Source organism: Hyla sarda, chromosome 6 (assembly GCF_029499605.1).
Source record: "Hyla sarda isolate aHylSar1 chromosome 6, aHylSar1.hap1, whole genome shotgun sequence".
Lineage (NCBI taxonomy): Eukaryota > Metazoa > Chordata > Amphibia > Anura > Hylidae > Hyla > Hyla sarda.
Window position 1 is genome coordinate 254,488,668 of NC_079194.1, and position 27,164 is coordinate 254,515,831.

The window sequence follows — 27,164 nt, forward strand, 5'->3', positions numbered from 1 at the left end:
CTTTTCATAAAACGAAAGTGAAAAGCTCAACAAGAATCTCCAGGCTGAGTTAGGAGCGGAGCTGTAGAAGAACCAGCTGTAGTGTAAGTAGGATATATAAAGTCTATAGGATTATACTGTAATATTCACAATAGTTCATCATATTATGCTTCTTTGTAATGCTTTATTCTTTTCTCTATCTCTCACCTTTTTTTTTTTTCCTACCTGGCACTCTCTCTCCGTTCTAGGTGAAGGTTTCTTCTCATCTGCACTTTATGCCTTTGTTCTCTCTTTTAAGATATGTTGGAAGTTTAGTATAAAGAATATAACAAGTATCAGTACAATAGGCCGATCTCTTCTAAATGAGAAATATTTCTAATAAGGGCATTTTGTATTCCTATTGAAGAGCCACACCAGGGGTCAAGTCCTGGGAAAAAAAAAAAAGTGGGGGGACTCACCCAAGATTTCCACTGAAGGACTCCTGCTAATGGGAGCAGTGTTCCTGTGTGGAAAAAGTGCAGGAACTCAGTTCCCACGCATTCCTGCAGGACTTGAGCCCTGTGGCACACCATATAGCTTAAAGAAAACAGCTTCACATATGTGAGACTCTCAAAAATTATTCTTTTTATAAGGACATTTCTATTACGAATGCTAAAAACATAGTTTAGGAAGAACAACTCAGCACATATTTTCAGATACTGTTAAAGGGGTACTCTGGTGAACACCTTTTTTCTTTTAAATCAACTGGTGGCAGAAAGTTAAACATATTTGAAAATTACTTCTATTAAAAAAGCTTAATCCTTCCTGTACTTATTAGCTGCTGAATACTACAGAGGAAATTCTTTTCTTTTTGGAATGCTCTCTGATGACATCACGAGCACAGTTCTCTCTGCTGACATTATTATAATAATAATAATAATAATGCTTTATTTATTGTTGTCCTAAGTGGGATTTGAACCCAAGCCACCATGCTGCCCTCAACATACATCTGCTATGCATTTGCTATGCATGGTTGCTAAAATGGACAGAGATGTCAGCAGAGAGCACTGTGCTCGTGATGTCATCAGTGTTCCAAAAAGAAAGGAATTTCCTCTGTAGCATTCAGCAGCTAATAAGTACTGGAAGGATTAAGATTTTTTAATAGAAGTCATTTACAAATAGGTTTAACTTTCTGCCACCAGTTGATTTAAAAGAAAAAAGATTTTCACCGGAGTACCCCTTTAAGCAGACGAGGGGTCAATTTAAAGGTGTTCCCCATCTACATCTGCTGTCACCTGAATGGGAGTGGCTGTCCTGATCTGTATCGCCATATTGCCTGCAGAGAATTTTATCTTGTGTGTAAAGGTTACCATGGTAGAGCAATTTCTTTAGTCTTCTGCCTGTAAATAGTAAAAGCAGTAAAGTGTTGATAATATGAAAGCATGATAATAAAAGTATTGTATACATCTAATACATCATGATGACCAGGGATCACATTTTATAAATATAGTGGCAGAATAGAAGTGTGTAGTCTCCAAGTGATATCATTGTATATTTTTACAGGTGAATTTCTAGACGGCAGGAATAGATATAATATAGGAATCATGCCATTAGAGGTAAGTGTAGATTACAGGTCTATGTCAGTGTCATATAAAGACATGAGAACTATTGAAAAACAAAGTTTAACCACAAAAATTGTTTTTCAAGTTTGATTTCTGCCTGCTACATCTATATGAGTGTTTTCCACACAGTGTGCCTCCAGCTGTTGCAAAACTACAACTCCCAGCACGCCATGCTGGAAGTTGTAGTTTTGCAACAACTGGAGGCACACTGTGTGGAAAACACTGATCTCTGTGGTGCCTCTAAAAAATGTTGGCTGAAATGTCTCCTTAAATGTCAGATACAGTCCCCTTAACAGTCACAGCACCACAATGTTCTTAAAGTGTCCCTGTCATTTAAAAAATAAAAGTTAACATGTCACAGAGAAATGTTAAAGTTTTGATCGGTTTGGGTCTTAATGCTGAGACCCCCCCACCGTTCAGGAGAATGAGTAGGGATAAGCGCACAAGTGCATGGGCCGGCGAGACAAAGATTATTGAGAGCCAGGGAGTGAAGTACTCTACTCTGCCCTTCTCCCCGCAAATGTTTCCAATTGGTGGGATGCTGAGACCCCGACTGATCAAAACTTTTGACATGCCTCTGTAATATGTAATTAGTATTATTTTATTTATTTTTATGATAGGGACAGTTTAAAGGAGTTACTCCACCAATCACACTTATAATATAAGATAGGATAGAGGATAACTGTATGATTGTGGGGCTCTGACCACTAGGACCCCCACTGATCTTGAAAACGGGGTCCTAAGTCTCCAGTTGGAATAGAGCAGCAGTCACATGTGCACACTTATTCACTGTCTATGAGGGCTGCCGAAGATGGCTGAGCACTGTATCCTCAGCAGTCCCATAGACTGTGAATAGAGCGGCAGTGCGTATGCACGTCACCTCCTCATTTTAAAGGGAGGTTCAGGAAACACCCCCTTCTCAATGCTCACGAGTAGTGATGAGCGGCATTGCCCATATTCGAATTTGCAATATTTCGCGAATATATAGATGAATATTCCTCCTATATTCGCATATTTCGCGTATTCGTTATATTCGCATATTCGAGAAAGGAAACAGTGAGGGGGTGGGCAACTTTACTATTGGTTGCTAGGGATGTTGTTGATAACCTCTGACAAGTGTATTTGGATCATTCTAATTGGCCCACAAGTGAAATGAAGGAATATGCGAATATGTACATAAAATATATTCAATAAATAGAATATTCGCGATTTCGAATATATAGCGAATATATTCGCAATATTCGCGAATTTGTGAATTTGCGATATTCGCGATTAAAATTCAAAATGCAAATATTCGCGCCCAACACTACTCATGAGTCACGTTAGTCATGAGGGGGGATCATACGCTTATTCCTTATCCTAAGTGTTATTGATGGAATTGGAACTGGAACAGCATTTTACTAACTTTCTGTGTGACCGCCTGTTGCCTCAAGCCCCTTTCCCTGCTATACATATAGTATAGACGGCGAAAATTTTTAATTATTAAATTTACACCTCACTCTACAAGAAGGGTGGGGCTTGGCGCTAAGTGGGCGTGAAAGGGGGCATGGCCTCCCGAAACACCAGATTTGATATATTTTACACTACAGAGGTAGCGAAAACTGTAGCTGAAATCCATGCAAGCTTTGAGCTAGTGTAGATTTCAGAATCACGGTGCACGGGCTACTTCACTGCCTGATTTGTTAAGAGATGTTTGCATCGTAATAAATCATGCAAAGCGGAAGTCAACAGAATTTATTATAAAATGCCGGTCTCAAGAAATTCCTATGTTTTTGAACCATATTTTACAGTCAAAGATTGTACAGTCTGTTTTTTTATTTTTTTAAACCTACAAAAAAAAATGCACATGAAACTATCATAATATGCAAAATACAATTGTCATCAGTTCACACACATGATAAAATCATACAAGTACATTAAAAGAACAAACAGCAACAGAAAGAGGGGCTCACGTGGTATTCCCAGGCAAAATAACCTGATACAGATATCAAACAATGTATAACACAGATGGCTTAGCAAGGTTATATTACTTACATACCCTCTGGTAGTTAGGAAGTAAAAAAAAATGTGATGGCACTAAACTACTGTAATAAGAATATAAAGTTATATACAGAAAGGAAAATTGAGCCATAACTACTGATAAGAAAATAACTTTATTTTTATCCTTTAAAAATTCACAACTGTAACTAATACATATATATAAAGCTTTAAATAATCCCAGCACAGATTTTTCCTCCCCATGTGCATCACCTTACATTCATCAGTGTTAAACCACGTCTGCCACTTCCCAGCCCAAACCTCCAACCTATCCAGATCCATTTGTAACAGTGCACTGTCCTCTATTGTGTTTACCGCTTTACAGAGTTTAGTATCATATGCAAAGATTGCTACTTTACTATTCAACCCCTCTAAAACGTCATTAATGAATATATTAAATAGAACAGGGCCCAAAACTGACCCATTGTGGTACCCCACTAGTAACAGTCACCCAATCAGAATAAGTACCATTAATAACCACCCTCTGTTTCCTATCACTGAACCAGTTACTTACCCACTTACACACATTCTCCCCCAGCCCAATCCTTCTCATTTTATGCACCAATCTTTTATGTGGCACCGAATCAAATGCTTGGGAAAAATCCAGATATACGACATCCTGCGATTCCCCATATTCGCATATGTGAATATTCGCATATTCGAGAAAGGAAACAGTGAGGGGGTGGGCAACTTTACTATTGGTTGCTAGGCATGTTGTTGATAACCTCTGACAAGTGTATTTGGATCATTCTAATTGGCCCACAAGTGAAAAGAAGGAATATGCGAATATTCACATATACAAATATGTGCATATGCGAATATTCACATATGCTAATATTCACATAAAATATATTCAATAAATAGAATATTCGCAATTTCGAATATATAGCGAATATATTCGCAATATTTGCGAATTTATGAATTTGCGATATTCGCGATTAAAATTCAAAATGTGAATATTCGCGCCCAACACTACTCATGAGTCACGTTAGTCATTAGGGGGGATCATACGCTTATTCCTTATCCTAAGTGTTATTGATGGAATTGGAATTGGAACAGCATTTTACTAATTTTCTGTGTGACCGCCTGTTGCCTTAAGCCCCTTAAAAGAACAAACAGCAACAGAAAGAGGGGCTCACGTGGTATTCCCGGGCAATATAACCTGATACAGATATCAAACAATGTATAACACAGATGGCTTAGCAAGGTTATATTACTTACACACCCTCTGGTAGTTAGGAAGTAAAAAAAAATGTGATGGCACTAAACTACTGTAATAAGAATATAAAGTTATATACAGAAAGGAAAATTGAGCCATAACTACTGATAAGAAAATAACTTTACTTTTATCCTTTAAAAATTCACAACTGTAACTAATACCTATATATATATATGTATATATATATATATATATATATATATATATATATATATATATATATATAGCTTACATTAAAACCCAAATCAATGAGTGTGGACAGATAAAAAAAAAATCCAAAAAAACATAAAGTGCGTAATTTGGCAGTCCCATGTGCATTTTTTTCTTGTAGGTTATTTTTTTAATTTTTTTAATTTTTTGGTACAATGGGACAAATATTCCTGTGTTACCTAGGGATTACTTAATGGGTGAGGCATATACATAACCCCAATATGGTGGTACTTTAGCTATTGCAAAATAAAGGGATTGTTTTTTTCTTTAGGCAAAACTAAACTCTGAAACGTCTCCTTTAGCTTTATGGACATTTATGTTTGGAAGTCCCAAATAAATGAAGTGCTGGCTGTTCATGTACAGTGTGTGCAGTTCATTCCAGGGGACATTTCACCTCCATTCTATGAATTCCAGCAGCTGGGGGTTAAAGGGGTACTCCGGTGGAAAACTTTTTTTTTTTTCAATCAACTGGTGCCAGAAAGTTAAACAGATTTGTAAATTACTTAAATTTAAAAATCTTAATCATTCCAGTACTTATTAGCTGCTGAATACTACAGAGGAAATTATTTTCTTTTCGGAACACAGAGCTCTCTGCTGATATCATGACCACAGTGCTCTCTGCTGACACCTCTGTCCATTTTAAGAACTGTCCAGAGTAAGAGAAAATCCCCATAGAAAACATATGCTGCTCTGGACAGTTCCTAAAATGGACAGAGATGTCAGCAGAGAGCACCGTGGTCATGATGTCAGCAGAAAGCACTGTATTCCAAAAATAAAAAAATTTCCTCTGTAGTATTCAGCAGCTAATAAGTACTGGAAGAATTAAGATTTTTTATTAGAAGTAATTTACAAATCTGTTTAACCTTTTGGCACCAATTGATTTAAAAAAAAAAAAAAAAAGCTTTCTGCCGGAGTACCCCTTTAACATATTATCCCTATACTGTGGAAAGGGTATAACTCGCTGAAGTGGGAATACACCTTTAAATATTACATGGGAATAAAATAAATAAATCATAACAATATCATATAGTTATAAATGCTTTGTAATATCACACGTTGGGGGCAAATAAAACACAATAAAATAGACAGGCAGGGAGGAGGGTGATGCGGCTGTAATATCTTTGTCTCCAAGTAACTCAGTGAAACAGCTTGAGGTGGAGCAGCAGAGCGTAGACACCTGATTGGTTCAGAGTTCTGTGCACAGCAGTAACTTCACACCAGGAGGAGCCTGTCCACATAGCATCTGTAGAAAGAGAGAAACCAATAGAAGTGCTTTAAATTCTAAATAACATATTATGTGCTGTTTTTTAAAGGGTCCTTCACCACAGCCAGGTGACTTGATTGAATTTATACGAACCCTTTACCAGCACTGGGGAGTGTATGTTGGAAAGGGGAATGTTGTGCACTTAACAGGTAAGATGGTATGACATTAGAGTGATTATAGCTATCTCATGCCACGTTCCCACGAGACCAAAACCACAACCCCATGCACTCACCAATGGCTGTGCATTGTTGCTGAGATTGTAGGCAACATCGTGCAGCGTTTAATGAACGCACGGGGGCATGTCTTTGGCACAATGCGTTCACCAGCATATGGGAACATGGCCTAGGGGTGTGTCACCTGTTCAGATTTTTATTTACAATTGTTGACTACAAAGCTAGGAAAGGCTAGGTTTCCACTTTGTTTTTTTCTTTTTTACACCTAAAAAAAACTCCAGCAAAAACGCCAGAAAAACTGGTGTTTTTCTTGGTGTGTGGAAACAACCAATTTTATACCCTGTGGCAGTTTTGTCACTATCTTCAGGTACCACTCTGTTGGTCGGATGATGAGCGCCCGGTCCACAGAGTGTAAGGAGGTGAGGAGTGATGTATAGCATCACTACTCACCTCCCCCAGCCGTATAGTATACAGGGGTAAATAGTGTACATGTGTATACTATACAGGAGCCGGGAATCCTGTCACCAGACTGACAGGACTCCCTGCTCCTATATCCCCTTTGGGCAGTATACAGTATATACAGCTATCTATAGATAGCTGTATATAGTGTATACAGAACACAAGGTCCACTTACCTTCCTTGCTCCCAGTCCCCGTCAGGTCTGTGTAGCTCCGCCCCTAGTGATGACGTCATTAGGGGCAGAGTTACAGACAAGAGGCTGAGTGGTAAGTATGAGGCTCTGTTCACATTGTACGTTTTGTCAGTGTCTTCCCAGACAGGGAGGCTCCAGCTGTTGCTAAACTACAACTCCCAGAATTTTGTGTTTCTTTTTTCTTCTGGTTTAAGATCCGTCTATGCAGAGGATTGCGGTGGATTTGGTGGATTACGGTAACTTTTTTTAAAAATAAAATGGTTAACGTGGGTTTGTGGGGGAGTGTTTTTAAAATAAAATAATTTTTCCAATGCCTCGCGTTTTTTTTTTTAATAGAATTTTTAGTATTATTGACGGAATCCATTACTAAGCTGGGGCTTAGTATTAGCCCCAAAAACAGCTAGCGCTAACCCCCAATTATTACCCCAGTACCCACCGCCACAGGGGTGCCGGGAAGAGCTGGTATCAACAGGCCCGGAGTGTCAAAAATGGTGCTCCTGGGCCTAGGCGGTAACAGGCTGGCGTTATTTAGGCTGGGAAGGGCAAATAAAAATGGTCCTCACCCACCCTGGTAACGTCAGGCTGTTGCTGCTTTGCTGGTATCTGGCTGAGAAAAAAAAATATGGGGAACCCCATATTTTTTCCATAAATAAATAAAAACACATAGGGTTCCTTGTAATTTTTTTCTCAGCCAGATACCTATCCAAACAACAACAGCCTGACATTGCCAGGGTGGGGGAGGACCATTGTTACTGGCCCTCCCCAGCCTCAATAACGCCAGCTTGGTACCACCTAGGCCCAATAGCACCATTTTTGGCGCTCCGGGCCTGTTGGTGCCGGCTCTTCCCGGCACCCCTGTGGCGGTGGGTACCGGGGTAATAATTGAGGGTTAGCGCTAGCTGTTTTTGTGGCTAACGCTAAGCCCTGGCTTAGTAATGGACTCCGTCAATAGATGACTTCCAGTACTAAGCCTGAAAATTCAATTTAAAAAACACATTAGAAAAATTATTTTATTTTAAAAAACACTCCCCCACAAGCCCTCGTTAACCATTTTATTAAAAGACAAAAAATCCAGTTCATCGCCATAATCCACCGAATCCGCCATAATCCTCTGCATACACGGATCTGAAACAAGAAGAAGAAAAGAAACACAAAAAAATGGGTTAGGAAATTTTTGGTGCTTTCCGCTGGGGAGAGCGCCCATAATGCAATGTCTTCCCAAACAGAGAGCCTCCAATTGGTGCAAATGTACAACTCCCAGCATGCCCAGAGAGCCTTTGGCTGTCTGGGAATGCTGGGGGTTGTAGTTTAGCAACAGCTGGAGTCTCCCTGTCTTGGAAGACACTGTCAGAAGGGTCTGTTCACATTATACAAAACGTAGACTGTGAACAGAGCCTCAGATTTACCACTCTGCCTCCTGTCTGTAGCTCCGCCCCTAATGATGTCATCCCTTGGGGCGGGGCTACGCGGACTCAGTGTAATGAATAATTCTGTTCCTTGAAGAGAACTGTGTCCCGAACAGCTGATGAAAATGCTGAGTCAGCACAAGCACTGTGATTGGCTGAGGTGCATACACCTGCCCCATACTATTGGTTGTTGGGGGTGTGTGCAGTCTTGCTCTGCTCACTATTTTGCAGCCTTGATGCCTGGACACAGTTCTCTGCAATCCCTCCACTCTCATTAACTCAGCTTTTCCCCAGTTTTTCCCAATCTCTGTGCTCACTCTCTGGTAGCTGTCAGAGCAGTTCTCTGCAACCCCTCCCCTCTCATGTACTCAGCTTTTCCCCAGCTTTTCCCGATCTCTGTGTTCGCTCTGGCAGCTGTCAGAGCAGACAGATCAGGGGAACATTTAACTACAGCCTCCCTCCTTCCCCTTCAGACAACCAGCAGCACAGCAGCAGGATATGTCCCTTATCATGTCCCTGATCTCTATGCTCGCTCTGGCAGCTATCGGGAACATTTCTTTTCATTGTTTTCTTCAAGCCCCCCCCCCCCCAAACCCCACCCCCCTGGATACAGCGGGAGATCGAAATACAGCGGGAGATTGAGATAACAAAATCTACACCAAAATGTACAGTGGAAAAGCTACTTGATTTAGCATTTCCGCGATGTGTGGCCATACCCTTAGGGCAGTGGTCTCTAAATTGTTGTTCGAGGGTTGGGGTTCGGGAGGGTTGAAGAAGGAACTGAAAAGAAATGTTCTCCTGACAGCTCTCAGAGCGAGCATAGAGATCGTGAAAAGCTGGGGAAAAGCTGAGTACATAAGAGTGGAGGGGTTACAGGGAACTACTCTGACAGCTACCAGTGAGCGAGCACAGAGATCGGGAAAAGCTGGGGAAAAGGGAAAAGCTGAGTACATAAGAGCGGAGGGGTTGCAGAGAACCACTCTGACAGATACAAGAGAGCGAGCACAGAGATCGGGAAAAGCTGAGTAAATTAGAGTGGAGGGATTGCAGAGAACTGTTTCCAGGCAGCAAGGCTGCAAAATAGTGAGCAGAGCGAGATGGCACACTCCCTCACCAACCAATAGTATGGGACGTGTGTGTGCGCCTCAGCCAATTACAGTGCCTGTGCTCATTAGAGATGTAGAAATGTGTGTCCCCACTGCTGGCTCTCTCCATCCCGATCCCCGTGGTGAGGATGTAGGAATGTGTGTCCTAGTGCAGAGGCAGGGGAGACCGCTATCCATCACCGCTCTCCCCTCCCTCTGATTACCACTTCTTAAAATCAGCGTACCCGTGCCTCACTGCTTCCCCGTGACGGTGTCCCCCCGTGCAGAGGCAGGGGAGAGCACGATCACTGCTCTCCCCTGCCCCGAGGATGTAGAAAATCTGTGGGGAAACAGTGAGGAACGGGTATGCTGATTTGAAGAAGCAGTAATCAGAGGAAGGGGAGAGCGCTGATGAATAGCGGTCTCCCCTGCCTCTGCACTGGGACACAAATTCTTACATCCCCACCACGGGTTGGAGAGAGCCAGCAGCGGGGACACACATTTCTACAATCTCCCAGGCTGATGAAAGCCGTGAGGATCGTGTTCACAGTTTTACAGCAGCGGCGAGAGCAAGCTGCAGCAGGGACACAGTTTTCAACATCCCTGTTCTCTGCTTCTCTGCCCCGATCTCTCCTCTCTCAGAGCGAGGATGCAGTTTGCTATATTCCGCCGTGAGTGCGCAGAGATCGGGGTGTAGTGAAATGTGTCCAGGCAGCTGGTGCCAAATACTGAGAAGAGCGAGGCTGCACACCCCCCCAAAAACCAATAGAATGGGGTGGGTGTACGCATCTCCCATCAGAGTGGCTTTGCTGACTCAGCATTTATCATCAGCTGCTTGGACACATTTCTCTACAGGGAACACCTTGTCGTACCTGTACCGATAGACAGATCACAGCAGGTGTCATTTCTGTTTATTAATGCAGGTACTACAGCTCACAGCATGGAGCAGAGTGTGCTCCATGTTGGGAGCAGTAGTACCTGCAGCTAAGGACAGATTACAACGGATGTCACTCCTGACACCCGCTGTGATCGTCCTGTATAATGTATAGATGCGGCCGGACAGCTCTTCTCTTGTCCCCTGCACTGCCATATATATATACACCTATTCATATTTCCAGCAGAGAGTTGAGATTGGATGGGACCATCTGGCCAATCACAGCTCTCTGGGGGAAATATGAATATGTGATGTGAAGAACTTCACATGGCAGGACATAATGCAGGATCGCGCAGAAAAGCAGCCAGCTGCCTGCTTCTATACATTATATAGGAGGATCGCAACGGGTGTCAGAAGTGACACCCGGGGCGATCTGTCTATTAGTACAGGTTCTACTACTCCTATACTCCTATCATGGATGAAAAGTTAAAAACACACACACACACACACACTCTATTAAACACATTATTAAAATATATTACTAATAAAGAGTATAACAAAATTAATTTAAAAAATATATTATTTTTACATTTAAATGGCCCCTTTCTACATTTTTATTATTGTCGCCCACATAAATTGATCCCTGTTTAAAAAATAATAAAAATTTTGTTATGAAAAATATCTTATTCGTTAAATACAATATTTTCCATCACTACTGACGTTTTTCTTGGCGTTTTTTCACTCCCATAGACTTCTATAGGAGGAAAATGCCAAGATTTTCCTTAAAAAACGCCAAAGTCTCAACAAGAGGTTGTTTTTGAAAAACTAAAAATAGCTGAAAAGCGGCAAAAGGATTAAAAAAAAAAAAAAGCCAAAATGAATAATGTCAAGTGGATATGACATTTTGCAGTTCCCTATCGACTTACAGCAAACATCTGGCCACAGTGTATTTTCACCCAAAAAAATACATGCGGCAGAATGGGCGTTTTTATTGACATTTTTGAAGAAAAAAAAAGTGGAAACATAGCCAAAGGGTTATAAATGGTAAACACACAGAAAACTGAGATTGTTCCTCTTTTTAAATCTATTCCTGGCTTTGTATTCCATAATTAACACTAAAAGCCTAAAGTAAAATACATGCATATCAATACATTGTACACTAAGGTATTAAATGGTACCTGTCATTGGTAATAAAAATTATTGATATAGATTAGTCTGTTTGAATTGCTTTCTAATATACTTCTTAATAACATTTTGCAACTATTTGTTAAATTAACCCCTAAAATGTTGGCCACCAGAGGTCCTGCTTTTGGTCCTGACTGGAGTCCTACTTGAAGATTGTCTCCTGCAGCAGCTTGACAGAGAAAAATGTCAGGAAATGCAAGTGGGATCTCAGTCCAGCACAGTGTATAGAATGTAGAGTAGAGTTCAGAGAACTCAGAGGGTGTGTGCGGTCTTAGCCAATCACAGCCCATATCACACTGAACTGCTATTGGCTGTGTGTAGCAAAATTAGGGAGGAAGTGTTCCCCAGCAGGGCATTAGATGATGTCACATCTGCTGGGGAATGTTTTGATAAACCTCCCCCATAATCTTCCTGATTGTCACGATGCCGGCTGGCAGGTAGTGGATCCTCTGTGCCAGAGAGGGATTGGCGTGGACCGTGCTAGTGGATCGGTTCTAAGTCACTACTGGTTTTCACCAGAGCCCGCCGCAAAGCGGGATGGTCTTGCTGCGGCGGTAGTGACCAGGTCGTATCCACTAGCAACGGCTCAACCTCTCTGACTGCTGAAGATAGGCGCGGTACAAGGGAGTAGACAGAAGCAAGGTCGGACGTAGCAGAAGGTCGGGGCAGGCAGCAAGGATCGTAGTCGGGGGCAACGGCAGGAGGTCTGGAACACAGGCTAGGAACACACAAGGAAACGCTTTCACTGGCACAATGGCAACAAGATCCGGCGAGGGAGTGAAGGGGAAGTGAGGTATAAATAGGGAGTGCACAGGTGAACACACTAATTGGAACCACTGCGCCAATCAGCGGCGCAGTGGCCCTTTAAATCGCAGAGACCCGGCGCGCGCGCGCCCTAGGGAGCGGGGCCGCGCGCGCCGGGACAGGACAGACGGAGAGCGAGTCAGGTACGGGAGCCGGGATGCGCATCGCGAGCGGGCGCTACCCGCATCGCGAATCGCATCCCGGCTGGAGACGGTATCGCAGCGCATCGGGTCAGTGGAGCTGCCCGGAGCGCTGCGGTAGCGAGAGAGAAGCGAGCGCTCCGGGGAGGAGCGGGGACCCGGAGCGCTCGGCGTAACAGTACCCCCCCCCTTGGGTCTCCCCCTCTTCTTAGAGCCTGAGAACCTGAGGAGCAGACTTTTGTCTAGGATGTTGTCCTCAGGTTCCCAGGATCTCTCTTCAGGTCCACAGCCCTCCCAATCCACCAAAAAGAACTTTTTTCCTCTGACCGTCTTGGAGGCCAGTATCTCTTTCACTGAGAAGACGTCAGAAGAACCGGAGACAGGAGTGGGAGAAACTAATTTGGGAGAGAAACGGTTGATGATGAGTGGTTTAAGAAGAGAGACATGAAAGGCATTAGGAATACGGAGAGAAGGAGGAAGAAGAAGTTTGTAAGAGACAGGATTAATTTGGCACAAGACTTTGAAGGGACCAAGATAGCGTGGACCCAGTTTGTAACTGGGGACACGAAAGCGGACATATTTAGCGGAGAGCCATACCTTGTCTCCGGGAGCAAAAATGGGGGGAGCTCTTCTTTTCTTATCGGCAAACTTTTTCATGCGAGATGAAGCCTGTAAAAGAGAAACTTGGGTCTCTTTCCATATGGTGGAAAGATCACGAGTCACTTCATCTACAGCGGGCAAACCAGAGGGCAAGGGAGTAGGGAGGGGGGGAAGAGGGTGACGGCCGTACACCACGAAAAATGGGGATTTGGAGGAAGATTCAGAGACTCTAAAGTTATACGAGAATTCGGCCCATGGTAGAAGATCTGCCCAATCATCCTGGCGGGAGGAAACAAAATGTCGTAAATAATCACCCAAGACCTGGTTAATTCTTTCTACTTGTCCATTGGATTGAGGATGATATGCAGAAGAAAAGTTTAATTTAATCTTGAGTTGTTTACAGAGAGCCCTCCAGAATTTTGACACGAATTGGACGCCTCTATCCGAGACTATTTGTGTGGGCAACCCGTGAAGACGAAAAATGTGTACAAAAAATTGTTTAGCCAACTGAGGCGCTGAAGGAAGACCAGGAAGAGGGATGAAATGTGCCATCTTGGAGAATCGATCAACGACCACCCAAACAACAGTGTTGCCACGGGATGGGGGTAGGTCTGTAATAAAATCCATACCAATCAGAGACCAAGGCTGTTCGGGGACAGGCAGAGGATGAAGAAAACCAGCGGGCTTCTGGCGAGGAGTCTTATCCCGAGCACAGACAGTGCAGGCTCGCACAAAGTCCACGACATCCGTCTCCAGAGTCGGCCACCAATAGAAGCGAGAGATGAGTTGCACAGATTTCTTGATGCCTGAATGACCTGCGAGATGGGAGGAGTGACCCCATTTGAGGATTCCGAGGCGTTGGCGTGGAGAGACGAAGGTCTTTCCTGGAGGAGTTTGCCTGATGGAGGCTGGAGAAGTGGAGATCAGGCAGTCAGGAGGAATGATGTGTTGCGGAGAGAGTTCAACTTCCGAGGCATCCGAGGAACGAGAGAGAGCATCGGCCCTAATGTTCTTATCGGCAGGCCGAAAGTGAATTTCAAAATTAAATCGGGCAAAGAACAGAGACCACCTGGCCTGGCGAGGATTCAGCCGTTGGGCAGACTGGAGATAGGAGAGGTTCTTGTGATCGGTGTAAATAATAACAGGAAATCTTGATCCCTCCAGCAGATGCCTCCATTCCTCAAGTGCTAATTTAATGGCTAGAAGTTCTCGATCCCCGATGGAGTAGTTCCTCTCCGCCGGAGAGAAGGTCCTAGAAAAAAAACCACAAGTAACAGCATGCCCGGAAGAATTTTTTTGTAGAAGGACCGCTCCAGCTCCTACAGAGGAGGCATCAACCTCCAATAGGAAGGGTTTAGATGGGTCAGGTCTGGAGAGCACGGGAGCCGAAGAAAAGGCAGACTTGAGCCGTTTAAAGGCGTCTTCCGCTTGAGGAGGCCAAGACTTGGGATTGGCATTTTTTTTGGTTAAAGCCACGATAGGGGCCACAACGGTAGAAAAATGTGGAATAAATTGCCTGTAATAATTGGCGAACCCCAAAAAACGTTGGATAGCACGGAGTCCGGAGGGGCGTGGCCAATCTAAGACGGCAGAGAGTTTGTCTGGATCCATTTGTAGTCCCTGGCCAGAGACCAAGTATCCTAGGAAAGGAAGAGATTGGCATTCAAACAGACATTTCTCTATCTTGGCATAAAGTTGATTGTCACGAAGTCTCTGAAGAACCATACGGACATGCTGGCGGTGTTCTTCTAGATTGGCAGAAAAAATCAGGATATCGTCCAGATATACAACAACACAGGAGTATAAGAGATCACGAAAAATTTCATTAACAAAGTCTTGGAAGACGGCAGGGGCGTTGCACAGGCCAAAGGGCATGACCAGATACTCAAAGTGTCCATCTCTAGTGTTAAATGCCGTTTTCCATTCATCCCCCTCTCTGATGCGGATGAGATTATAAGCACCTCTTAAGTCCAGTTTGGTAAAGATGTGGGCACCTTGGAGGCGATCAAAGAGTTCAGAGATGAGGGGTAGGAGGTAGCGGTTCTTTATCGTGATTTTATTAAGACCGCGGTAGTCAATGCAAGGGCGTAGAGAGCCATCTTTTTTGGACACAAAGAAAAATCCGGCTCCGGCAGGAGAGGAGGATTTACGGATAAAGCCTTTTTTTAAATTTTCCTGGATGTACTCCGACATAGCAAGAGTCTCTGGGGCGGACAGAGGATAGATTCTGCCCCGGGGTGGAGTAGTGCCCGGGAGGAGGTCAATAGGACAATCATAAGGCCTGTGAGGAGGTAGAGTCTCAGCTTGTTTTTTGCAAAAAACATCCGCAAAGTCCATATAGGCCTTAGGGAGACCGGTTACAGGGGGAACCACAGAGTCACGGCAAGGGGTACTGGGAACCGGTTTTAGGCAGTCCTTGAAACAAGAGGGCCCCCAACTCTTGATCTCCCCAGTGGACCAATCCAGGGTTGGGGAATGGAGTTGAAGCCAGGGTAGTCCAAGGAGGATTTCGGAAGTGCAATTGGGGAGGACCAAAAATTCAATCTTCTCGTGATGAGGTCCGATGCACATTAGAAGGGGCTCCGTGCGGAAACGTATGGTACAATCCAATCTTTCATTGTTTACACAATTGATGTAGAGGGGTCTGGCGAGACTGGTCACTGGGATGTTGAACCTGTTGACGAGAGAGGCCAAAATAAAATTTCCTGCAGATCCGGAATCCAAGAAGGCCATAGTAGAGAAGGAGAAGGCAGAGGCAGATATCCGCACAGGCACAGTAAGACGTGGAGAAGCAGAGTAGACATCAAGGACTGTCTCACCTTTGTGCGGAGTCAGCGTACGTCTTTCCAGGCGGGGAGGACGGATAGGACAATCCTTCAGGAAGTGTTCGGTACTGGCACAGTACAGACAGAGATTCTCCATGCGGCGTCGTGTCCTCTCTTGAGGTGTCAGGCGAGACCGGTCGACCTGCATAGCCTCCACGGCGGGAGGCACAGGAACGGATTGCAGGGGACCAGAGGAGAGAGGAGCCGGGGAGAAAAAACGTCTTGTGCGAACAAAGTCCATATCCTGGCGGAGCTCCTGACGCCTTTCGGAAAAACGCATGTCAATGCGAGTGGCAAGATGGATGAGTTCATGTAGGTTAGCAGGGATTTCTCGTGCGGCCAGAACATTTTTAATGTTGCTGGATAGGCCTTTTTTAAAGGTCGCGCAGAGGGCCTCATTATTCCAGGATAATTCTGAAGCAAGAGTACGGAATTGTACGGCGTACTCGCCAACGGAAGAATTACCCTGGACCAGGTTCAAGAGGGCAGTCTCAGCAGAAGAGGCTCGGGCAGGTTCCTCAAAGACACTTCGAATTTCTGAGAAGAAGGAGTGTATAGAGGCAGTGACGGGGTCATTGCGGTCCCAGAGCGGTGTGGCCCATGACAGAGCTTTTCCAGACAGGAGGCTGACTACGAAAGCCACCTTAGACCTTTCAGTAGGGAACTGGTCCGACATCATCTCCAAGTGCAGGGAACATTGGGAAAGAAAGCCACGGCAGAATTTAGAGTCCCCATCAAATTTATCCGGCAAGGATAGTCGTAGACCAGAAGCGGCCACTCGCTGCGGAGGAGGTGCAGGAGCTGGCGGAGGAGATGATTGCTGAAGCTGTGGTAGTAGCTGCTGTAGCATCACGGTCAGTTGAGACAGCTGTTGGCCTTGTTGCGCTATCTGTTGTGACTGCTGGGCGACCACCGTGGTGAGGTCGGCGACAACTGGCAGAGGAACTTCAGCGGGATCCATGGCCGGATCTACTGTCACGATGCCGGCTGGCAGGTAGTGGATCCTCTGTGCCAGAGAGGGATTGGCGTGGACCGTGCTAGTGGATCGGTTCTAAGTCACTACTGGTTTTCACCAGAGCCCGCCGCAAAGCGGGATGGTCTTGCTGCGGCGGTAGTGACCAGGTCGTATCCACTAGCAACGGCTCAACCTCTCTGACTGCTGAAGATAGGCGCGGTACAAGGGAGTAGACAGAAGCAAGGTCGGACGTAGCAGAAGGTCAGGGCAGGCAGCAAGGATCGTAGTCGGGGGCAACGGCAGGAGGTCTGGAACACAGGCTAGGAACACACAAGGAAACGCTTTCACTGGCACAATGGCAACAAGATCCGGCGAGGGAGTGAAGGGGAAGTGAGGTATAAATAGGGAGTGCACAGGTGAACACACTAATTGGAACCACTGCGCCAATCAGTGGCGCAGTGGCCCTTTAAATCGCAGAGACCCGGCGCGCGCGCGCCCTAGGGAGCGGGGCCGCGCGCGCCGGGACAGGACAGACGGAGAGCGAGTCAGGTACGGGAGCCGGGATGCGCATCGCGAGCGGGCGCTACCCGCATCGCGAATCGCATCCCGGCTGGAGACGGTATCGCAGCGCACCGGGTCAGTGAAGCTGCCCGGAGCGCTGCGGTAGCGAGAGAGAAGCGAGCGCTCCGGGGAGGAGCGGGGACCCGGAGCGCTCGGCGTAACACTGATCTGCCTTAATTTATTTATAACTTAATATATTTATTTATTTAAAATATTTAACATTGATTTATAGTTTTGTGAAAAAAAGATTTGTGTGACTAGCCTATTAACTCTGAGTACTGTTCTTTCTATACTAAGGGGTCAAGTCCTCAGTGGCTGACCACTATCTCTCTGTACAATGATACAAGGAAGACTGTCAATCACTGAATAGGACCGCCCACTGGAATCTTAAGAATAGGAAGACAATGAATAGGTTATTCATACTGAATTATTTCCCTTTAGTGCTATTCCTTTATTCTGACCTCTTTCTCACTCAGATCAAGAAGGTTTTTCCAGTTTGTCCTCGGCATTAGGAGGTACAGCTGTGGTGAGAGAAGACCCTATAGAGATTGTTGCCGCTGGCTGCATCTATAGAGTAAATAACAAGTATGACCAGAAAAGGAGACCTTATGCACCAGAAAAAATAGTAAATTCAGCACGAAGAGAAGTGGGGAAGAAAATGAAGTACAGCGTCACCAGTGCCAACTGTGAACATTTTGTGACTGAATTAAGATATGATAAAGCCTTTTGCGACCAGGTAATTTATGGGCTTAAAAGAAATTTGTCAGCTCTGAACCAGATACAGAGCTGCAGATCATGGCAGAAGGTCTGGGGGAAAAATAACTACTACTTTAGTTTTACTGATCGCTGTATGCACCGTATTTTTCGCCGTATAAGACGCACCTTTTCTTCCCCAAAACTGGGGGGAAAAAGTCGGTGCGTCTTATTCGGCGAATACACCCCTATCGCGGCGGTCCCTGCGGCCATCAACGGCCGGGACCCGCGGCTAATACAGGACATCACCGATCGCGGTGATGCCCTGTATTAACCCTTCAAAAGCTGACCGCCGTGTCTGAAGCGAAAGTGACACTAACCCGGCGATTTCACTGCAGCGGTCCCGAACAGCCCGACTGAATAGCCGGGTTAGTGCTTACAGGACACCGGGAGGGACTTTACCTGCCTCCTCTGTGTCTTCTCCATTCAGGGATCCCCTGTATGGCCGGCGCTCTCCTTCCTCGTCATCACGTCGGCGTGCGTAACGACGTGATGGCGGCGACGGAGAGCAAGGATACCCGGCCGGCAGCAGAGACGTCCCGGAGCGACGGGGACACGGCGACAGCAATGGAGCGACATCCAGGGCAGCGGTGACGGGTCCGGAGCGACGGGGACATGTGAGTATTACCTCCTATGCAGTGGTCTTCAATCTGCGGACCTCCAGATGTTGCAAAACTACAACTCCCAGCATGCCCGGACAGCCAACGGCTGTCCGGGCATGCTGGGAGTTGTAGTTTTGCAACAACTGGAGGTCCGCAGGTTGAAGACCACTATTGGGTTCAAAATCTTTTTTATTTAGATTTTGCACCTATAAATTGGGTGCGTCTTATACGCCGGTGCGTCCTATAGGACGAAAAATACGGTAAGTAATAAAAGTGGCTATTCGGAAGAGTCAAACTGCTGGTGCTGAGCTGTAGTGATAAGCGGCATTGGCCATATTCGAATTCACAATATTTTGCGAATATATGGACGAATATTCATCAAATATTCGCAAATTTCACATATTCGTTAACTTTTTTTCCCATGCGAAATTCGTAATGAAATTCGCAAATTGCGCATGCGCGATTATATCTTTCAACTAACTACTTTCCTATTGGTTGCTAGGGATTATGCTAACCTCTGACAACTGTATTTGCATCCTTCTCATTGGTCCACAAGCTAAAAGAAGGGAGGGATCAGTATCCTCTGGTGCCGATATTTGCAAATTTTTCACATATTCGCCTTCTTTGGACCACAAGCTGGAAGCAGGGAGGGATGATCACTTTTTATTTACACAGTACACATCATTGTGATGTCTACTGTGAAAAAAAATTAACAAATATTCGTCATCAGTATCGTTTTCATCAGTATAAGGTCTATAGAATATAGTGTTGCTCATTGCAGTAGTATATACTTTACTTTGACAGCATAATTTGCACACACCTTAACACAGTGTAGTTTGGCACCAGAACCACCCGAGAATGTTCACCTCTTAGTGGTCTATATTCACAAGTGCAAATATTCTCCTGACATATGGCATACACAGGAATACGTTCCATTCCAGTGAATAGAATTAGGTGAAAGGGTCACCACACTTAACCAGCACTCTGGTTGCTTACTTTTAGAGATGGGCAAACCTGAACCGCTAGCACCCAAGTTTTGTCTTTGCTAAAAGTTTGGTTTAGCTAAAATTCAAGCTTCAGGAGGTCCAGTTTGGCAGAACCTGCTAAAATAACATCAGCCACATGGTGGAAAGGAGAAGGAGGAAGGATCATATTACCTTAAAACAGCTCTCGCGGCCAACCAGGATGCAGTATAATGTTAAGATTTTGCATATCAGTTTTAGAGATGAGCGAATTTTATAAATTTATTCACGGCAAATCGCTATTAAAAACGGCTATTTCTGGCCTACAGAGAGCCTCAATAGGGGTGTAGAACACTTTGCCTTGCTGTAACATGCATAGGGTATGTGCTGAGTTAGTGAAATAATACTGTTATTCAGTATGATATGCAGATTCTTTTGGAATTGTCCTTCATGCCATGAGAATGTAGTGACAAGAGTTACCTTCCATTCTAGACTTCTTACCTGGCTTTTATGGATCAAAATTATTTATTTAAATTCTATTAAATTCTATTTCGAAATTTACAAGTCACTCTTTATAAATTATAAAAAGTCTTTAAACAAAGTCTGCAAACTACAAGGCAATCAGATAAGTTACATTGTTACATGATGTGCATTACAGACAGAGCTGAAGCTAGCTCTTTTTGCTCCTGTGGCGAGAACAGAAAATTGTGCCCCCCCCCATTTTGGCTTGGGGCAATTCGCTGAACGAATCAGCTCTGTCAAGGGCTGTGAGGCTACCGAAGCCCTTGACAAAGCTGATTCGTTCAGCGAAACGTTGGGGAGGCTAGGTTTCATGTTTAAAACACATCGGCAAAGTGGCATTTATAGCAGAAGTGTATACTGTCACCATATGTGCGTAGCACAGGATGCACAATACATATCTTTAATGCAATTGACAGCAACTCCACAATAGCTGGGAGAGGCTATCCCCTCCCATTTCAAGATCCCTTGAAACGCCGCTGACAATTTTTATAATTGTATGTGAAGGGTACATGTTATGTCCTTTTAATTATGAATAATAAAGTTTTACTTTTTATGGGGGTTTCTAGTAAGGGTTTTCCCCGAAAGGGGGTCGCCGATTATATAGGGCTGTGACATCACAGGGGTTACTAGCTGCTGATAGGCTGCAAGCTGCATGTGATTCAGGGTCATCCCGCCTACCCATGTTCCCGCCTTCCCAGGATTCCTTGCCCCATGTCCTCACATGTGGATCCGCCATTTCAGATGCCCTGGAGCCTGGACCGCACTAAATGGAGTTCAATTAAGCAATTTGCGCAACAGAATCGCAGCGATATTCGCATTAGTTGCAAATCAAATTTTTCCTGAAATTTGTAACTAATTCGGATTTGTCAGATTTGATTTGCTCATCTCTAGTCAGTGTGAATAAATATGTGTGAACTTTACTAAATTAATCATGTGTGTGGGAAAGCAATACACTACCCCTGAACTACCACCCTGTAGCTGGCTGGCTTTATGTATGAACTTCCTCCAGCTACTGTCACATATGGGCAGGGATACAGTGCTCTCTGGTTCTCACCCTGAACCCCTGTCCCTGGCTATTGCGTAGTCATCTTCAACTAGAGGGCGGTCCCTAGTCTAAGTGAGTGCAGGGCCATCACAGGTCAAACAAAAAACTACAGCATGCTGTAGTTCAGGGATCAGGGAAAAAACTGTCAGAACACAGTGGCTAAACATGTCAGTCTGATGAAGGGTCACGTGACTTGAAACGCGTCACAGATTTTTCTGCGTGCCGGTATGTGTTCTTATCCTGCTCTGTTTTTTAACCTCCAATAAATCTGAAGATTCCACAGCGCTGGTTCCTGCCTTTTCTTGCAAACATGCACACTATACAATTCTACAGGGAGACACACAAACAGAAAGGATATGCCAGGTCAAAAAGGACACAGCATTGGTCAGAGAAAAACTAGACAGGATATCCAGGGCATCGCCACAAGCTTACCAGAAACTAGAAAGGTTTGGACAAAACTGGGTCAAGACATTACAGCCCAAACCAAGCTGAAGACTGGGGACTTTTCCTGTACATCTTACAGCCCTGGTGGAAACCATCATCACGATACAAATAAAACCATACACAGGTGTTTTACTGCATATCACACTTTTGCTAATATGTATCATATAAACAAAAGTAACAATAACAAAAATAGTAATAATCATCATCATCATATGTGGCAATATCTAACAGCTCACTCTGCATTATTATTATAACAGTATTCCCGCTACAAGAAAATCTGACATAAATAAATGCACTTGTTTTTTGTATCCCATAGGTGGATAATGCAAAGACGTATGCAACTGGAGGGCTTTTATTAGCGGGAGCTATAGGAGCTATTGCAGCATTTTCTATGCAAAAAAATCGACAGAAACAGTGAGATGCCTGGACGTCAGGAAGACCTCACTTCAGCATCATAACATGGCAGAATCAATGGTGGGATCAATAAAACAAAACAAAAAAATATTGAACTTTTGTGATTTTTTAATATCTTAAAGTAGTTACTGTTGACATCACCTTCACAAATCTCTTCAACTTGCTGATATCTCAAGTATACACAGCTTATTCACTTAAAGGGGTACTCCAATGGAAAACAGTTTTTTGTTGTTTTTTTTTTTTTTTTTAAATCAACTGGTGCCAGAAAGTTCAACAGATTTGTAAATTACTTCTATAAAAAAAAAAAAATCTTAATCCTTCCAGTACTTATTAGCTGCTGAATACTACAGAGGATTTTTTTCTTTTCTTTTTGGAGCACAGAGCTCTCTGCTGACATTACGAGCACAGTGCTCCCCTGGTTGGACTTGATGGACGTATGTCTTTTTACAACCATACTAACTAACTAACTAACTAACTAAGTGCTCTCTGCTGACATCTCTGTCCATTTTAGGAACTGTCCAGAGTAGGAGAAAATACCCATAGAAAACATATGCTGCTCTGGACAGTTCCTAAAATGGACAGAGATGTCAGCAGAGAGCAATGTGTTCCAAAAAGAAAAGAATTTCCTCTCTAGTATTCAGCAGCTAATAAGTACTGGAAGATTTTTTTAGTAGAAGTAATGTACAAATCTGTTTAACTTTCTGGTACCAGTTGATTTAAAAAAAAAAAAAGTTTTCCTCCGGAGTACCCCTTTAACCCCTTAAGGACCAAGGACGTACCGGTACGTCATTGGTCCTTCTCTTCTGATATAACGCGGGGTTACACAGTATCCCCGCGTCATATCATGGCGGGCCCGGCGTCATAGTGAAGCCGGGACCCGCCTCTAATAGCGCGCAGCGCCGATCGCGGCGTCGCGCGCTATTAACCCTTTAGCCGCGCGCTCAAAGCTGAGCCGCGCGGCTAAAAGTGAAAGTGAAAGTTCCCGGCTAGCTCAGTCGGGCTGTTCGGGATAGCCGCGGCTAATCGCGGCATCCCGAACAGCTGACAGGACAGCGGGAGGGCCCCTTCCTGCCTCCTCGCTGTCCGATCGCCGAATGACTGCTCAGTGCCTGAGATCAAGGCATGAGCAGTCATGTGGCAGAATCGTCGATCACTGGTTTCTTATGAGAAACCAGTGATCAACATAGAAGATCAGTGTGTGCAGTGTTATAGGTCCCTATGGGACCTATAACACTGCAAAAAAAAAGTGAAAAAAAAAAGTGAATAAAGATCATTTAACTCCTCCCCTATTAAAAGTTTGAATCACCCCCCTTTTCCAATAAAAAAAAAAAACACAGTGTAAATAAAAATTAAAATAAACATATGTGGTATCACCGCGTGCGGAAATGTCCGAATTATAAAAATATATCATTAATTAAACCGCTCGGTCAATGGCGTGCGCGCAAAAAAATTCCAAAGTCCAAAATAGTGCATTTTTGGTCACTTTTTATATCATTTAAAAATGAATAAAAAGTGATCAATAAGTCCTATCAATGCAAAAATGGTACCGTTAAAAACTTCAGATCACGGCGCAAAAAATGAGCTCTCATACCGCCCCATACACGGAAAAATAAAAAAGTTATAGGGGTCAGAAAATGACAATTTTAAACGTATTAATTTTCCTGCATGTAGTTATGATTTTTTCCAAAAGTCCGACAAAATCAAACCTACATAAGTAGGGTATCATTTTAATCGTATGGACCTACAGAATACATATCAGGTGTCATTTTTACCGAAAAATGTACTACGTAGAAACGGAAGCCCCCAAAAGTTACAAAACAGCGTTTTTTTTTCAATTTTGTCGCACAATGATTTTTTTTCCCGCTTCACCATAGATTTTTGGGCAAAATGACTGACGTCATTACAAAGTAAAATTGGTGGCGCAAAAAATAAGCCATCATATGGATTTTTAGGTGTAAATTTGAAAGAGTTATGATTTTTTAAAGGCAAGGAGCAAAAAACGAAAATGCAAAAACGGAAAAACCTCCGGTCCTTAAGGGGTTAAAGAAGACCTGTGGTCATCTCAACAAGCTTTCACTATCATTAAATAGTTTAGGCTAAGTTTCCACTTGGTTTTTTTCTGGCAGTTTTTGGATATCTGCCACTGCAGTTTTTGAGCAAAAGCCAGAACTGTATTCAAAAGGAATAGGACATATAAAGGAAGGACTTACACTTCTCCTCCCTTATGGATCCACTTCCGACTTTGGCTCAAGAACTGCAGTTGCAGATTACCTAGTGGAAACTTAGCCTTAGGGTGGCCTGATCACACACTTTTATTTTATTTTTTTATTATTTTATTTTTTTACAGTTTCTTGACACACCCTTCCGTTTCTGAGATATGACAATGTAGGGAATCTGACAATGTAGGGAATCTGACAATGTAGGGAATCAGTCAGATGTGAACTTAGTTCTAAAAATGAGAGGGAATATAACAAGAAGGGCTGGATTATACAGACCTACACTTATTGTAGGATTCCAGTTAATGTGGTGTGTATCAACTGCTAAGATTTCTGGTAAAAAAAAAAAAAAAAAAACATGTGTAGAAATACAATTGTACAGTGGGGAAAAAAAGTATTTAGTCAGTCACCAATTGTGCAAGTTCTCCAACTTAAAAAGATTAGTGAGGCCTGTAATTTTCATCATAGGTATACCTCAACTATGAGAGACATAATGTGGGAAAAGAATACAGGAAATCACATTGTAGGATTTCTAATGAATTAATTGGTAAATTCCTCAGTTAAATAAGTATTTGGTCACCTACAAACAAGCAAGATTTCTGACTCTCACAGACCTGTAACTTCTTCTTTAAGATTCTCCTCTGTCCTCCACGCGTTACCTGTATAATAGCCTAATAGCACCTGTTTGAACTTGTTATCAGTATAAAAGGCACCTGTCCACAACCTCAAACAGTCACACTCCAAACCCCACTATGGCCCAGGCCAAGGAGCTGTCGAAGGACACCAGAAACAAAATTGTAGACCTGCACCAGGCTGGGAAGACTGAATCTGCAATAGGCAAACAGCTTGGTGTGAAGAAATCAACTGTGGGAGCAATTATTAGAAAATGGAAGACATACAAGACCACTAATCTCCCTCGATCTAGGGCTCCACGCAAGATCGCACCCCGTGGTGTCAAAATGATGACAAGAATGGTGAGCAAAAACCAAGAACCACACGGGGGGACCTAGTGAATGACCTGCAGAGAGCTGGGACCAAAGTAACGAAGGCTACCATCAGTAACACACTACGCCAGGGACTCAAATCATGCAGTGCCAGACGTGTCCCCCTGCTTGAGCCAGTACATGTGGGGGTCCATCTGAAGTTTACTACAGAGCATTTTGATGATCCAGAAGAGGATTGGGAGAATGTCATATGATCGGATGAAACCAAGGTAGAACTTTTTGGTAAAAACTCAACTTGTGTTTGAAGGAGAAAGAATGCTGAGTTGCATCCAAAGAACACCATACCTACTGTGAAGCAGGGGGGGGGTGGAAACATCATACTTTGGGGCTGTTTTTCTGCAAAGGGACCAGGACGACTGATCCATGTAAAGAAAAGAATGAATGGGGCCATGTATTGTAAGATTTTGAGGGAAAACCTCCTTCCATCAGCAAGGGAATTGAAGATGAAACGTGGCTGGGTCTTTCAGCATGACAATGATCCCAAACACACCACCCGGGCAACGAAGGAGTGGATTCGTGAGAAGCATTTCAAGGTCCTGGAGTGGCCTAGCCAGTCTCCAGATCTCAACCCCATAGAAAACCTTTGGAGGGAGTTGAAAGTCCGTGTTGCCCAGCAACAGCCCCAAAACATCACTGCTCTAGAGGAGATCTGCATGGAGGAATGGGCCAAAATACCAGCAACAGTGTGTGAAAATCTTGTGAAAACTTACAGAAAATGTTTGACCACTGTCAATGCCAACAAAAGGTAAATAACAAAGTATTGAGATGAACTTTTGTTATTGACCAAATACTTATTTTCCACCATAATTTGGAAAAAATTCTTTAAAAATCAGACAATGTGATTTTATGGATTTTTTTTCTCATTATGTCTCTCATAGTTGAGGTATACCTATGATGAAAATGACAGGCCTCTCTTCTTTTTAAGTGGAAGAACTTGCACAATTGGTGGCTGATTCAATACTTTTTTGCCCCGCTGTAGGTAGTGGCAGATAGATCTTTAACACTAAAGAGATCTCAGCTGCAAAGCCTCATCTAATTTGACTACATGGTTACAAAACAATGGCTATCCACTATGATTCCATGTACCCAGCTTTCCCTCATGCAGGAGTAATATCTCACATGATCTTGGTAAGATACAAATGGCTTCTCATTTGATTAAGACATATTTTAAAATGTGGGTGTAATCATTATATGTTGACAAAGAATCTCTGATGTTGCTTATAGATTTATAGACATTTATTCCTTCTCCAGCTACTTGATTTTAAACATATTTAATGACTTTTGATTATGACTTATGTAACTTGTATTATGTCTTCAAAAATACTTACCAGAGTTATGCATCACAATTAGAAATCCATAACTTCCACGTATATATAAATTAGATGCTGCAGATTCAGATGCAGATCATGTGATGTGAGGTTCTCTCTTCCACAGTAATATACCTACTCTATTATACCTGAACTAATCTTATAGCTGATGTTATATTAGCTATATTTCTGCAAATGTTAGCGAACCGGGCAAACCACCATTGACTTCAATGGGCAGGGAATTTTAAAACCCACAGGGACGCTTTCTGTCCACAATAGTGATTTAAAAGTTGTATCAAGGGGACTAATGCAATGTCAGGCTGCT

The 27,164-nt window shown here is 43.6% G+C and overlaps 1 protein-coding gene across 1 annotated transcript; it reads left to right on the forward strand.

The window, feature by feature from the left end:
• On the forward strand, positions 1-22,454 carry LOC130277735 (phospholipase A and acyltransferase 4-like). The gene is made up of 5 exons (XM_056528469.1): positions 1-83; positions 1,522-1,574; positions 6,360-6,459; positions 18,047-18,306; positions 22,215-22,454. The coding sequence occupies exons 2-5, from the start codon at positions 1,563-1,565 to the stop codon at positions 22,314-22,316; spliced, it is 474 nt and encodes a 157-aa protein (XP_056384444.1). The 5' UTR covers positions 1-83; positions 1,522-1,562; the 3' UTR covers positions 22,317-22,454.
• Positions 22,455-27,164: the final 4,710 nt, after the last annotated feature.